The sequence below is a fragment of the Argopecten irradians genome, chromosome 12, assembly GCF_041381155.1.
Source record: "Argopecten irradians isolate NY chromosome 12, Ai_NY, whole genome shotgun sequence".
Taxonomy (NCBI): Eukaryota; Metazoa; Mollusca; class Bivalvia; order Pectinida; family Pectinidae; genus Argopecten; species Argopecten irradians.
This window is the reverse complement of record NC_091145.1, coordinates 41,318,536-41,335,016: the sequence shown is the minus strand read 5'-3', so window position 1 is coordinate 41,335,016 and position 16,481 is coordinate 41,318,536. Positions and strand designations below refer to the sequence as shown.

General features: G+C 39.5%; 1 protein-coding gene across 1 annotated transcript; it reads left to right on the top strand.

The window, feature by feature from the left end:
• Positions 1–11: 11 nt before the first annotated feature.
• LOC138335854 (DNA-(apurinic or apyrimidinic site) endonuclease 2-like) lies at positions 12–15,006 on the top strand. The gene is made up of 5 exons (XM_069285013.1): positions 12–174; positions 10,290–10,373; positions 10,477–10,807; positions 11,364–11,433; positions 13,489–15,006. The coding sequence occupies exons 1-5, from the start codon at positions 60–62 to the stop codon at positions 14,560–14,562; spliced, it is 1,674 nt and encodes a 557-aa protein (XP_069141114.1). The 5' UTR covers positions 12–59; the 3' UTR covers positions 14,563–15,006.
• Positions 15,007–16,481: the final 1,475 nt, after the last annotated feature.

The window sequence follows — 16,481 nt, the reverse complement described above, 5'->3', positions numbered from 1 at the left end:
TCGACTAATCAAATTCCCCGTTACAATATTGATGTCAAAGTGAAAGTTGACTTCTAGAAATGAAAATTTTGTCTTGGAACGTCAATGGCATTCGAGCCAGTAAAATAAACCTGAAGACTCTATTTGATTCCCTTGATGCTGATGTTATTTGTCTCCAGGAGACCAAAGTAACACGTATGTATCCAAATTGTAAATGATGGATCGTTTTAGATGCTATGAAAAGTAACGATATCGTAACGTTAGGGGATGAGTGTCCGTCCGTCCGTCCGTCAACATTTCCTTTAAATCGCTACTAGTCATAGAGTTCTTCATGAATTATGACCAAATTTGGTCAGAATCATCATTTGTGAAAGGGGAACAGAGTTTGTGTAAATTTTGGCTCTGACCCCCCGGGGGCAGGAGGGGCGGGACCCAATAGGGGAAATAGATGTAAATCCTTTAAAACGCTAATCGCCAATCCACAGGTAAATCGCGGGCGCTCTGGCTACATTAGCTGTACCAAACACAATCGTAATTGTTACAAATACCGTAAAAACTTGTGTAACTTACACACCAGGCAGTGTACATTGCACATGTATTTTTAGCTCACCTGGCCCAAAGGGCCGGTGAGCTTATGTCATGGCGCGGCGTCCGTCGTCCGTCGTCCGTCCGTCCGTCCGTCCGTCCGTCCGTCCGTCCGTCGTCCGTCTGTCCGTCAACATTTCCTTTAAATCGCTACTAGTCATAGAGTTCTGCATGGATTTTAACCAAATTTGGCCAGAAACATCCTTGGGGGGAGGGGAACAGAACTTGTATAAATTTTTGCTCTGACCCCCCGGGGACAGGAGGGGCGGGGCCCAATAGGGGAAATTGAGGTAAATCCTTTAAATCGCTACTTGTCCTAGAGTTCTGCATGGATTGAAAACAAATTTGGCCAGAAACATCCTTGGGGGAAGGGGAATAGAACTTGTATAAATATTGGCTCTGACCCCCCGGGGGCAGGAGGGGCGGGGCCCAATAGGGGAAATTGAGGTAAATCCTATAAATCGCTACCTGTCCTAGTGTTCTGCATGGATTGTAACCAAATTTGGCCAGAAACATCCTTGGGGGAAGGGGAACAGAACTTGTATAAATTTTGGCTCTGACCCCCCGGGGACAGGAGGGGCGGGGCCCAATAAGGGATATTTAGGTAAATCCTATAAATCGCTACTTGTCCTAGAGTTCTGCATGGATTGTAACCAAATTTGGCCAGAAACATCCTCGGGGGAAGGGGATCAGAACTTGTTTAAATTTTTGCTCTGACCCCCCGAGGACAGGAGGGGCGGGGCCCAATAGGGGAAATTAAGGTAAATCCTATAAATCGCTACTTGTCCTAGAGTTCTGCATGGATTGTAACCAAATTTGGCCAGAAACATCCTTGGGGGAAGGAGAACAGAACTTGTATAAATTTTGGCTCTGACCCCCCGGGGACAGGAGGGGCGGGGCCCAATAGGGGAAATTTAGGTAAATCCTATAAATTGCTACTTGTTCTAGAGTTCTGCATGGATTGTAACCAAATTTGGCCAGAAACATCCTAGGGGGAAGGGGAACAGAACTTGTATAAAATTTTTGCTCTGACCCCCTGGGGACAGGAGGGGCGGGGCCCAATAGGGAAAATAGAGGTAAATCCTATAAATCGCTACTTGTCCTAGAGTTCTGCATGGATTGTAACCAAATTTGGCCAGAAACATTCTTAGGGGAAAGGGAACAGAACTTATTTAAATTTTGGCTCTGACCCCCGGGGGCAGGAGGGGCGGGCCCAATAGGGGAAATAGAGGTAAATCCTATAAATCGCTACTTGTCCTAGAGTTCTGCATGGATTGAAACCAAATTTGGCCAGAAACATCCTTGGGGGAAGGAGAATAGAACTTGTATAAATTTTGGCTCTGACCCCCTGGGGGCAGGAGGGGCGGGGCCCAATAGGGAAATTTAGGTAAATCCTATAAATCGCTACTAGTCTTAGAATTCTGCTTGGAGTTTAACCAAATTTGGCCCAGAAACATCCTTGGGGTTAACAGAATTCCTATAATTTTTGGCTCTGACCCCCTTGAGCAGAAAGAGTGGGGCCCAATAGGGGAATTAGAGGTAAATATTCAAATTCCTTCAGAAAAGAAACAATGAACCTTACTAGGCATTACAAACCAGGTGAGCGATACAGGCCCTCTGGGCCTCTTGTTTCATTAGGGCTGAAAAAGCTTAAAAAAATCTACTATCGGTATATTTTGCTCATTCAAAAATTTTTGGGAAAACGATGTCCGGTTAACCACAAATTCAATGTTTGCTTGACAACTTACACAAAGAAGTGTTGTATTTAGAAGAAATAACATAATATAATTGCACTGTTTTTGTTTTCTTTTATTGGCCACCGTAACTGAAACAGTGAAATACAGTTGGTTGTAGACTAAAGGTTACACCCTTGTGCACACGGAGTGCACTACGTTTAGACTACAGGTAGACACGGAGTGCACGAGGTTTAGACTACAGGTAGACACGGAGTGCACGAGGTTTAGACTACAGGTAGACACGGAGTGCACAAGATTTAGACTACAGGTAGACACGGCGTGCTAAACCTCGTGCACTCCGTGTCCACTCGTAGTTCACACCGTGTGCACAATGTGTAACCTTTAGTCTACTACCAACTGTATATCTTGCAGAACATGTCAAAAACATTGGCAGTCCGCCGTACTCCGTACACATGTCAATGTCTGGAGATATTACACATGAATAGTTATCAGAACTCTTTGAAAATATTATAATATATTTACTTAAATTGCCACAATAAGTTTTAAGTGTGTTTGAGATCATTAACAAACTTTAAAGAGCAATCGGATAGCAGATACGTTGGCTTGCAATAATCACATTGTGAGTAAACTCAACTACCTGTACAGATCCAAGCTGATGGCTAATTATGTATAATAGTACGCTTAAAAAAACTGATTTTTCAGGTTATTTTGGGGAAAAATTTTTTGACACGAATTGGGAATTTTCAATTGCGAAAAGAGGGGTTTTAGGAAAAGTTACCCCATAGGTATTTAGCACGCTGATAAGTCAAAGACCCACTATAGGCTAATATATAGAGAAAGGTAAAGAACTCCTCCGTGACGCAAAATTTGGTAATTTAGTTCAAAGTGTTGTAAAAAAATATCCAGAGCAGATATTTCAACGGCTTTGGTCTTAATTGAAAGTTAAGATGTTACACTTCACGATGATAACAAGAAATCCTACTGAACTTATCTACTTTTTACACAAACAGCATTATTATATTAGTCTATAGTGGGTCTTTGCTTATCAGTGTGCTAAATACCTATGGTTACCCATTATATTACTGAACATGGTGTTATATTAAATATTGTATAACTGTGTTATTTGATGTTAACATGCTGTTTTTACATGGACCTGTATTGTATCAACAAAACAATCTTTTCTCAGGACAGTTTTTTTTTGTCACAGCAGTTTGATTTGGGAATTTTTCGTTGTAATTTGGAAAAATATAGGGGGGTTTGGCATTGGGAATGGGGTCGGAAATAGGGGAAATAGAGGTAAATCCTATAAATCGCTACTTGTCCTAGAGTTCTGCATGGATTGAAACCAAATTTGGCCATAAACATCCTTGGGGGAAGGGGAACAGAACTTGTATAAATTTTGGCTCTGCCCCCCAGGGGCAGGAGGGGCGGGGCCCAATAGGGGTAATAGAGGTAAATCCTATAAATCGCTACTTGTCCTAGAGTTCTACATGGATTGTAACCAAATTTGGCCACAAACATCCTTGGGTGAAGGGGAACAGAACTTGTATAAATTTTGGCTCTGACCCCCCGGGGGCAGGAGGGGCGGGGTCCAATAGGGGAAATAGAGGTAAATCCTATAAATCGCTACTTGTCCTAGAGTTCTGCATGGAATGTAACCAAATTTGGCCACAAACATCCTTGGGGGAAGGGGAACAGAACTTGTATAAATTTTGGCTCTGACCCCCCGGGGGCGCCAAAAACATCCTTGGGGGAAGGGGAACAGAACCTTTATAAATTTTGGCTCTGACCCCCCCGGGGCAGGAGAGGCGGGGCCCAATAGTGGAAATAGAGGTAAATCCTTTAAATCGCTACTTTTCCTAGCTTTCTGCATGGATTGTAACCAAATTTGGCCACAAACATCCTTGGGGGAAGGGGAACAGAACTTGTATAAATTTTGGCTCTGACCCCATGGGGGCAGGAGGGGTGGGGCCCAGTAGGAAATTTAGACGTAAATATTCAAATTCCTTCAGAAAAGAAACAATGAACCTGTATTCAGAACATTACTTGGCATTACAAACCAGATGAGCGATACAGGCCCTATGGGCCTCTTGTTTACATAAATGAGATAGGTCCTACCCCTAGGGGCAGAGGGGCGGGGCCCCAAAAGGGTAAATCCTACTCCTCCTTTATCCTTAGATGGATTTCATCCATATTTGGTATGAAACATCATTAGGGAAAGGCAATCATTTTTTATATAAATGAGTCTGGGCCGACCCACAGGGGCTGTGGGATGGGGTCCCAAAAGTTGAAAAATTTCTAATTTTAGTTTTAAATTCCTACTCCTCCTAAACCCTTGAGTGGATTTCATCCATATTTGGTGTAAAATATCATTGGCAAAAGGCAATCATATTTTATATTAATGAGCTTGCTCCAACCCCTAGGGACTGAGGAGCTGGGTCCCAAAAGGGGAAATTTTCTTAATTTTAGCTTTAAAATCCTACTCCTCCTCAACTCTTGAGTGGATTTCATCCATATTTTGTGTGAAACTTCATTAGGGAAGGACAATCATATTTTATATAAAGATTTTAGTAATTTAGATGGCTGCTGGCCCACTTCCTGTTTTCAGTCTTCAGTCTCTGATCTCAATGAAAATTGGTCTATAGGGGGTTTTAAGGGATGGCGAACAATATGCAAACATTTTCATAAAGTTTTTGGCATTCCAAGATGGTCGCTGGTCCACTTCCTGTTTTCAGGTTTTGGTCCCCTATCGCAAATGAAAATTGGTCTACAGAGGTTTTAAGGGATGGCGAACAACATGCAAATTGTTTCATAAAGATTTTAGTATTCCAAGATGTCTGCGAGCCCACGTCCTGTTTTCAGGTTTTGGTCTCTGATCTCAACAAAAATTAGTATGTAGAGGTTTTAAGGGATGGCGAACAACATGCAAACATTTTGATAAAGATTTTGGTATTCCAAGATGGCTGCTGGGCCAACTTCCTATTCAAATCGCCTTTCGTCCGTGGTCCGTCGTCCGTCCGTCCTTCCGTCCGTCCGTCCGTCCGTCCGTTAACAATTCTTGTTACCGCTATTTCTCAGAAAGTACTAAAGGGATCTTTTTCAAATTTCATATGTAGGTTCCCCTATGGCCCTAGTTGTGCATATTGCATTTTGGGACCGATCGGTCAACAAGATGGCCGACAGGCGGCCATCTTGGATTTTGGTAGTTAAAGTTTGTTACCGCTATTTCTCAAAAAGTACTGAAGGGATCTTTCTTAAATTTCATATGCAGGTTCTCCTAGGACCCTAGTTGTGCATATTGCATTTTGGGACCGATCGGTGAACAAGATGGCCGACAGGCGGCCATCTTGGATTTTGATAGTTAAAGTTTGTTACCGCTATTTCTCAGAAAGTACTGAAGGGATCTTTCTCACATTTCATATGTAGGTTCCCCTCGGACCCTAGTTGTGCATATTGCGTTTTGGGACCGATCGGTCAACAAGATGGCCGACAGGCGGCCATCTTGGATTTTGATAGTTAAAGTTTGTTACCGCTATTTCTCAGAAAGTACTGAAGGGATCTTTCTCACATTTCATATGTAGGTTCCCCTAGGACCCTAGTTGTGCATATTGCATTTTGGGACCGATCGGTCAACAAGATGGCCGACAGGCGGCCATCTTGGATTTTGATAATTAAAGTTTGTTACCGCTATTTCTCAGAAAGTACTGAAGGGATCTTTCTCAAATTTCATATGTAGGTTCCCCTAGGACCCTAGTTGTGCATATTGCATTTTGGGACCGATCGGTCAAAAAGATGGCTGCCAGGCGGCCATCTTGTATTTTGATAGTTAAAGTTTGTTACCGCAATTTCTGAGAAAGTACAAAAGGGATCTTTCTCAAATTTCATATGTAGGTTCCCCTAGGGACCTAGTTGTGCATATTGTGTTTTGATACTGATTTGTCAACAAGACAGACGGCCATCTTGGATTTTGGTAGTGGAAGTTTGTTACCACTATTTCTCAGAAAGTATTGAAGGGATCTCAAGCAAATTCCATACATAGGTTCCCCTAGGGCCCTAGTTATGCATATTGCGTTTTGGGACCAATCAGTCAACAAGATGGTCGTCTGGCAGCCATCTTGGATTTTGATAGTTAAAGTTTGTTATTGCTATTTCTAAAAAAAGTACTGAAAGGATGTCTTTCAAATTTTATATGTAGGTTCCCTTAGGGCCTTAGTTGTGCATATTGCATTTTGTAACTGATAGGTCAACAAGATGGCTGCACGGCCGCCATCTTGGATTTCATTGTTGAAGTTTGTTACCACTATTTCTTAGAAAGTGCTGCAGCGATCTGTCTCAAATTTTATGTGTAGTCGTGTTTGAAAAAGTTTGAAAAGCAGGGAAAAGATCCCTCTTTCCATTGTCAGACATAGATCATTTTTTGGTGGGCGCCAAGATCCCTCTGGGATCACTTGTTATATTTCAGTCTCTGATTTCAATGAAATTTAGTATAAAGGGTTATAAAGGGATGCTTATCAGTATGATAAAAATGTTTTCAAATTTTCATCTGCAATTCATTGAATGTAAAAGTACCTCAAAATGTTCATACACTGTGCAACTGCATTCTTAATTTGTTGCAGGTGGAGATGGGGAGGGGGAGGGAGAGGGTCATTTGGGGGATTATGTATTAGTGTCCATTACAATGAGTACATGTACTTGTTTTAGATTTAAAATCCTACTCCTCCTTAACCCTTGAGTGGATTTCATCCATATTTTGTGTAAAAGATCGTAGAGGAAGGACTGTCATAATTTATATAAACAAGTTAAGTCCGACCCCTGGGGACAAAGGGGCGGGGCTCAGAATGGGGAATTTTGATTAAATTTTGCTTTAAAAGCCTACTCCTTCTTAACCCTTGAGTGGATTAATGCATCCATATTTTGTGTGAAACATCACTGGGGAAGGACAATCATATTTAATATAAACGAGTAAGGTAGGTCAGACCCTAGGGGACAGAAGGGCGGGGCTCAGAAGGGGGAACATACTTTATAAAGGACGAGGTAAGACCCATGGGGATAGAACGTCAGTGGTCCAAAATGGGAGCTTTGCTGAAATTTGGCATTAAAATCTGACTTGAATGGGTTAAAACCATATATGGATGAAGGGCTACCAAGTTTGTTCAACAAATGACCTTTACCTATTTCAGAAACTTACATATTCAAAAAAGGAGTTCCTTGTATTGATTATATTAATTGTTAACCACTCCCTGTGAGTGTTGTTTTGTACCATAAGTCAGATGACCGTTAAGCCCCTTGGGCCTCTTGTTTGAAAAGGAGATGTTCATCCCTATATAGCATGTCAATATCGATTCGGTCATTGCATTAGTGACGTCATAAATCACCTTTGAACATGCCCAAATAAGTCAAAAATGGAGGTCTGAAATCCGGATTTTAGTGTGTGCTCGGAAACCTGTCGTTGTGAGCTTAATTATCCAGATACAGACATGCAGATGGTCTTAAACGATAGAAGAGATATTAAAGTAAGAGAAAATAGAGAGAAAGGGAAAAGGAAGTGGAAAATAGCACCGATTTAAAAAAAAAAAAAAAAAAAAAAAAAACAAGTCCCACGTGCAGGTTTCTGCCTCCCATGACCCGTGCGTGGTGACTTCCGGTGACTGTTTTTGCTTGCTTGTAGTGTGTACTGTTTGTTTTTGCTTGCTTGTAGTGTGTACTGTTTGTTATCATCGTGAAAATGGCATCAAACCGAAATCTAGATGCAAACTGCTTTCATAGGTAGCATTTCTTATAACCTACTATCAAAATTGAGTCAAGTTCGAATCCTGCCGGCCGTCGAAAGGATATATAACACGGCTACAGTACACTATTCAATACATCGATACAAGTCAGCGGTAGAGCGGTAGGGGTTTATATACACGCATCGTTCTCAGTTGAGGTAGCACGGCTGTAAAACACTACTAGTCTTAGAGGTCCGCATGGATTGTAACCGTATTTAGCCAGTAACATCCATGGGGGAAGGGGAATAGTATTTGTATAAATTTTGGCTCTGATCCCGCAGGGGCAGGGCCCAGTAGGAGAAATAGAGGTAAATTGTTGAAATCGCTACTAGTCATAGAGTTCTGCATGAATTCTAACCAAATTTGCCCAGAATCATCCTTGGAGGAAGAGGAACAAAGTTTGTATAAATTTTGGCTCTGACCCGGTGGGGGAGGAGGGACGGGCCCCAATAGGGAAATAGAGGTAAATCCTTTAAATTGCTACTATATAGTCACAGAGTTCTGTATATATTGTAACCCAATTTGGTCGGAAACATCCTCTGTGGAATGGTACAGAGTTTGTATAAATTTTGGCTCTGACCCCCTGGAGCAAAAAGAGTAGGGCCCAACAGGGAATTTAAAGGTAAATCTTTAAATTGCTTCAGAAAAGAAACAATGATCCTGTATTCAGAACATTACTTGGCATTACAAACCAGGTGAGCGACACAGGCCTGTGTCTCTTGTTATTGCTGATGATGTTGAAACTCAGATTTGATAGAAGATTATTAGGTCACCTGATTCTAATCGCCTTTTGTCCGTCGTCGTGCGTTGTCCGTCGTGCGTCGTCCAGGGGCCTTAGGGGCGGGGTCAAAATGGGTCAATAGGCCAAAACTTCAAAAATCTTCTTCTGAAGTTCTGGAAATGGTAGAATCAAATACTTTTCATAAATAGAAAGGTCTTAAGGTCCTTTACAAAAATTGTGAATTATATGACCCTGGGGTATCACGTTTCCCCCTGGGGAGGGGGTCAAGTTTACTATAGTTTATATAGGGAAAACACATTTATGAGCATGTTTTGCTCAATTTTCATTGGAAATGAGTCAAACTTGGTTAGAATTATTAGCCTGAGATAGCATTTTAATATCATATCCATATTGGTCCAGGCCGACCCCCTGGGGGCAGTGGGGCGGGGCCAAAAAAGGTCAAATAGGCCAAAACTTCAAAAATCTTCTTCTGAAGTTCTGGAAATGGTAGAATCAAATACTTTTCATAAATAGAAAGGTCTTAAGGTCCTTTACAAAAATTGTGAATTATATGACCCTGGGGTCTCCTGTTTCCCCTTGGGGAGGGGGTCAAGTTTACTATAGTTTATTTAGGAAAAACACATTTATGAGCATGTTTTGCTCAATTTTCATTGGAAACGAGTCAAACTTGGTTAGAATTATTAGCCTGATATAGCATTTAAATATCATATCCACATTGGTCCTGGCCGACCCCCTGGGGGCAGAGGGGCGGGGCTAAAAAAGGGTCAAATAGGCTAAAACTTCAAAAATCTTCTAAAATTCTGGATATAGTAGAATCAAATAATTATAGATGGAAAGGTCTTAAGATGTTTTATAAAAATTGTGAATTATATGACCTTGGGGTCTCACTTTACCCCCTGGGGAGGGGTCAAGTTTACTTAAGTTTATATAGGAAAAACATATTTGTGAACATTATTTGACCAATTTACGTAGGAAATGAGTCATACTTGATTAGAATTATTAGCCTAAGATATAGCATTTTAACATCCATATCCGTCCTCGATGACCCCCTGGGGGACCAGAGGGGCAGGACCAAACAGGGTCAAAATGATTAAAATTTCAAAAAATGCCTCTAAACTCACAGGTTTGATGGAAGCAAATACTCTCCATAGTCTAAAAAGTCAAATTTATAAATCACTGACCAACTTAAAAGCCCAGCATATAGTGTTTATATGTCTTTAATTTGTTTCATTATTTGTTTAATTATATATTCTAAATCAGGTGACCGTTAAGGCCCATGGGCCTCTTGTCTTATAGGTGTCTCTGTGAACATTTTGTGTCTGTAATTTGCTCTTTACACAATGACAATAAATCTGTATAATATAACTAGGTATTGGAGAACAAATCTAGTCTGAACAATAATTAAATTGACACATCATCAATATCCACTGTGACATTGATCTTATTGATTCATCAAAGTTGTATTGTATGCTACTTGGATCTCCAGTGTTTTAAATATTCTAATTTGTTGTGGTGCAGGTGACCAGCTTGATGAGCCGACAGCCATTGTTGACGGTTACAACTCCTACTTCAGCTTTTCTCGTAAACGCAGTGGTTACTCAGGTATGTATACAACAAAGTTGTTTCTGATCATATCGCTCCTAAAGCAGATGTTAAAGAATAGATACATAGGTATTGTCTAAATATAACCTTGTGATGTTACCAGGTGTTGCCAACTTTTGTCGAGACACTGCTACACCATTTAGTGCTGAAGAAGGCCTGACATCGTTGTTGAACCCAAAGGTTGATGGAAAAGTAGGTTGTTATGGTGATGTGACGCATTTCTCAACAGACGAATTAGAATCCCTTGATGCAGAAGGGCGGGCAGTAATCACACAACATCGAATACGGACAGCTGACGGTAATGAAGCTCACCTGGCCATCATCAATGTTTACTGTCCAAGGGTGGACCCTGAACGAGAAGACAGAAAAGTTTACAAAATGAGGTTTCTAGCACTGCTTCAGACTAGAGCAGAGGCTCTCCTGCAGAATGGAAGGTGATTGTGTTAGGGTAACTAACAGATGGCAGCTTACTTTTGTTTTACCAAGAGAAGGGAACATCTTTATTAGAGATTAAAAGTGAAATGTCCCTTTATGTATTAAGTCGATTATCACCAGTTTACCTGTATACTTTAGAAATTGGTATTGACACTAAAAAGAGGTTAATTATCTGCAGTCTATTTATTGGTTTTCATACTACTAGTAAGTTAATTATCTCCCATTGATTTATTGGTTTGCACTACTACAAGTTAGTCCCTCCTCTCTTTGTTAATTGGTTTTCCACCATTAAAGGTTAGTTATCTGACTTATCTCCCTTGTAGTATTGATATAAAGTATTCTTAGTATCCACCATTGGGGTATTTAATATTAGCCATGCTGGTCATGTTCCATATTGCCTTGTCCCACCATCAACTGTCCAATCGTTTCTAGTCTTGTATCTTTCTGCTTTGTTATATAAAGGTGGGAAAGTTAACAGTTTGGTTGTCAGATTTTTAATTATATATAAGTTGGTTTCTGTATATAACTAAGAATTGTACTCTCTTCTGTTTCTAGTCAGGTCATTGTCCTTGGAGATCTTAATCTGAATCACAAGAAGATTGACAACTGTGATCCAGTTCTGGAGGTAAGTTATGATTAATCAGCGGGTACTGAAGGCTTCCTTTTGTTTTGAATCCCCTCGTTAAACAACAGGTGAGTTATGCAAACCCTCTGAGCATGTTGTTTCAATCCCATGGTTACTGTATATATATTCTACTGGCAACAAGCCCTATCTCAGCAATTATCCCATTTTTATCCCAGTCTTTTACAACTAGGTTCAAATCTGGCAATAAGCTCCATCCCTATTTTCCAATTATGTCTAAAAGTTAAAAAAAAAAAAATAGTTAAAACTAATTTTCAATCTTAACAATAAAAGAAAAACATTTATTTTACACCATCTATACCATGAACAAACATTACAATTAGAATAAACTACCCACATTATATAATGCCACTTCTTTTATGTTTGCTGAAAATCTAGCTCTCGGGTATGAAAAGACTTCGGCCTCTGTGATAAGACCCTCCACTGATTCATTTTGAGGGTAGTGGGTCCTTATACAGTAAACATCAGATGTCTGACGTGTTCTGTTGTATTATACAGTTGCTAACTATGTGAAAGTTTTTTTTCTCATGAATTTTTCGGGCCAGGTGAACTTATGTCATAGCGCGCCGTCCGTCCGTCCGTCCGTCGTCTGTCAGTCCGTCCGTCAACATTTCCTTTAAATCGCTACTAGTCATAGAGTTCCGCATGGATTGTAACCAAATTTGGCCACTAACATCCTTGGAGGAAGGGGAACAGAACTTGTATAAATTTTCGCTCTGACCCCCCGGGGGTAGGAGGGGCGGGGCCCAATAGGGGAAATAGAGGCAAATCCTTTAAATTGCTACTTGTCCTAGAGTTCTGCATTGATTGTAACCAAATTTGGTCACAAACATCCTTGGGGGAAGCAGAACAAAACTTGTACAAATTTTGGCTCTGACCCCCCTGGTTTAGGAGAGGCAGGGCCCAATAGGGGAAATTGAGGTAAATCCTATAAATCGCTACTTGTCCTAGAGTTCTGCATGGATTGTAACCAAATTTGGTCACAAACATCCTTGGGAAAGCGGATCAGAACTTGTATAAATTTGGCTATGATCCTCTGGGGGCAGGAGGAATGGGGCTCAATAGGGGAGATAGAAGTAAATCCTATAAATCGCTACTTGTCCTAGTGTTCTGCATGGATTGTGACCAAATTTGGCCACAAACATCCATGGGGGAAGGGGAACAGAACTTGTATACATTTTGGATCTTACCCCCAGGGAGCAGGAGGGGTTGGGCCCAATGGGGGAATTAGAGGTAAATATTTGAATTCCTTCAGAAAAGAAACAATGAACCTGTATTTAAAACATTACTTGGTATTACAAACCAGGTTAGCGATAAAGGCCCTCTTGGCCTCTTTTTTTTATTAGTTTTCAGCATAATAATACAATTCACTGTACAATAACAATGAGTACAGTACATACAATGGACAATTTTTATTGGTACATTGGAATCGACATACTTGTAACTGTGACAGGAATAAGTAAAGATTAAATTTAGTCTAATATTAACTATTTATGTCAATATATCAGGAAAATACAAGATAATTAATAACAGTAACTTTAATTTGGTCTAATATCAACTAATGATGACAATGTATCATGAAAATACAAGATAATTAATAACCGTAACTTTAATTTGGTCTAATATCAACTAATGATGACAATGTATCATGAAAATACAAGATAATTAATAACCGTAACTTTAATTTGGTCTAATATCAACTAATGATGACAATGTATCAGGAAAATACAAGATAATCTAATTTGGTCTAATATCAACTAATGATGACAATGTATCATGAAAATACAAGATAATTAATAACCGTAACTTTAATTTGGTCTAATATCAACTAATGATGACAATGTATCAGGAAAATACAAGATAATCTATCACCGTAACATTGCTTATGTATTGGGCTACTGATCAAATGTTTTGATATTTTTTTCAATTGAAACTATGTGAAAGTTAATCTTTTAGATATACGTTCAATTGTGATATAAAGCATTTATAGCATTAAAGCGTGTAACGATGAAGGAGATTTATTTATTGATATTACAGGACTGGGGTAAGACTCCCAGCAGGATGTGGATGAATCAGTTCCTTTGGGAGCCAGGGAGAGATCCGGACATCGACCCCATTGATAGTGACGAATTTCTGGGTACCACATCCTCTGTGAAGGGAGGCCTATTTGTGGATACATATAGACACCTGTACCCAACAGAGACTGAGGCTTACTCCAACTGGTGTACCCTAACGTCGGCCCGGGAAACTAACTATGGCAGACGACTCGATTACATTGTATGTAATGTTTCCATGGCGGAGAAGGACCTGAAGGAGAGCTGGATAATGAGGGAGGTGGAAGGGTCAGATCATTGTCCAGTCAAGACAGAGTTTCAGTGTTCATTCCTACCAGCCATCAAATGTCCTGCTCTCTGTACCAAATTTATGCCAGAATTCACTGGAAAACAGCAGAAGCTGTCCTCGTTTTTCTTGAAATCTTCAAAGAATTCGTTAGTAAATTCAGAGAATGGAGTGTCTTCAAAAACAACATTGTCAAAGATTAGTGAACAGAAACCCAAACATGAATCATTAAAGACAAAGTCACCGAATAAATGTGATCTAAAAAGACATAGCACTGACAGTCACAAACAAATAGGGCAACTAGCTAAAAGGCAGAAATGTGACGTGAAGAAAAGTTCCTCCATTCCTAAACAGTCCAAGCTTTTGAATTTCTTTGGTAAACCACCAACAAAGAAGGATAACTCTGTTAGTCAGACAGAATGTGAATCTAAAGCACGTGTAAATGGCGAGGTGACAATGGACAACAATCTCTCTATTGACTGTAATGTGGATTTTGTCAGTTCTGATGAGTCCCCTTCCAGTTCTCAGGAACAGAAAGACAGTGAAGTTCCTGTGAAGAAAACCTCAGCATTAGCATGGAAAAGTTTACTGAAGGGACCACCAACAGCCCCTTTATGTAAGGGTCATAAAGAACCGTGTCTGTTAAGGACTGTCAGAAAGGAGGGGCCCAATAAAGGGAAGCAGTTCTTTGTGTGTTGTAGAGCGGAGGGGCTGAGTACAAACCCTGAGGCCCGATGTGACTTCTTTAAATGGGTTGATAGTAAGAAGTGATTAATGTTTTAATGAAGGAAATAGAATAAAAAATTAAAAAGATGTGCTAAAAATAAAAAATTATAAAACTGGAATATGATTTAGAAAATGTAACAAAATTAATATGTGGAATGTTCCATTTTGAAATCCCTGCAGACTTGTTCTTACTTCATGATAGTGAACTCCACATACAACAAGCATGGGCAGGCAATCAGATTCTCTGTTGTCAATTATTGTAAAGACAAAGAAGTGTTTTGTTATAGAAGGTTATATACAAGAATGTTGTTATAAGTGGAACTGTATCAGTATTGTTGTAATAAAGACCTACATGTGTTACTAAGAGAACATTCTGTGATGTTAGGTACCATGTTACCATGTAACTGCTTTGTACAGTACTTTGAGTTTACACAACTGTTTTTAACTTTAACAGAATATTACCATCAATAAAGTAATGCATCCAACTTATCAATGCATTGACTAATGACTAGTTTAGATGTATGTACTGTAAAACATCCTCATACAGTACTTTAATTTCGTGGTTATAATGTTGAACTTTTCATTCTCCATCATGGTTCCTATAGGATAACAATGTGTGTACTTAATCATAACAAAGTGATGTTGTTAGGACCGAGAAGTTCATTGTGTTTACTGTACCATTGTATTATAAAAACAAGAGGCCCAGAGAGCCTGTATCACTCATCTGGTTTGTAATGCCAGGTAATGTTTAGAATACAGATTCATTTTTTCTTCACTGAATATTTACCTCTAATTTCCCCATGGATTGTAACCAAATTTGGCTAAAAACACCCTTGGGAGAAGGGGAACGAGTTTGTATAAATTTTGGCTCTGGCTCCTCGGGAGCAGGAGGGGCGGGGCCCAATAGAGGAAAAAGAGGTAAACTTTTTAAGTTACTACTATTCATAGAGTTCTGTATGATTGAAACCAAATTTTGCCAGAAACCTCTTTGGGGAATAGTGTTTGTATAAATATTGATCTGACTCCCTAGAGCAGAAAGAGCAGAAAGAGTGTAGCCCAGTAGGGAAATAGGAATTCCTTCAGAAAAAATACAATGAACCTGTATTCAGAAAATTACTTGGCATTACAAACCAGGTGAACGATACAAGGCCTCTTGTCTCGAATGTACTGAAGAAATTTTTCTCAAAGAATTACGTGAACACCTGTATGTAGAGTTTGTGACCGCCAAATGACCAACAAATCGATCAATTTTAGCTCACCTGGCTCTGATTTCTCGAAACATAAATGCAGACTTAAGGCAAAACTTAAGTTAACTTTAAACTTTAAATAAGTCAATTTTTGACTTTAGTGTGTTTCGAGAAATCGGGGTCTGGCCTGAATACATACACACACATATATATATATATGTATACTCGGTGAAATATTGTGCGGATTTTTACTTGGTGACCAGTCTACCTTAACTTTCACACACCACAATTCTGGTATTTATATAATGTTTTAGAAAGTCTACTTCACTTTCCAACACTGCCTGGTAATTATTTATCTAGTATAAAATGGTGATGATGAGAGTCAGATGGGTAACATGTCCTGCGTAACAATGGAGAGCGACATGTCTCAGACAGGCGCCTGATTAACCCGTTCATCATTCTTTAATGAACCATCAGTAAAGAAGGTCATCACCAAAGTTTTCACAGGGAGGAAATCGATGTTTATTCAAAATCAGAAATATTTCAAGACAGTGTTTAAATTATTAACATAAGTTTGTTAAAAAATATTAAGATTTTATATCTTTTTTTAATTCTTTGCTCAATTGATTGTCCAGTTATTATGCGCAAATGAATGGCTGCATTATTGATAGCACCTTAAATACATTGACAAACCAGAACTTCATATAAACATAGTGGTTATTGTTGGGAGAAAATATTTTGCAAGGGAGATAACTCTTACAAGAATTTTTTACAAGG

Excerpts from the sequence above, each read along its gene's own strand:
- LOC138335854 (XM_069285013.1), top strand. The coding sequence starts at position 60 with ATGAAAATTTTGTCTTGGAACGTCAATGGCATTCGAGCCAGTAAAATA. Across the intron at positions 175-10,289 it reads CCAGGAGACCAAAGTAACAC|GTGACCAGCTTGATGAGCCG; the intron begins GTATGTATCCAA and ends GTTGTGGTGCAG. Across the intron at positions 10,808-11,363 it reads GCTCTCCTGCAGAATGGAAG|TCAGGTCATTGTCCTTGGAG; the intron begins GTGATTGTGTTA and ends TTCTGTTTCTAG.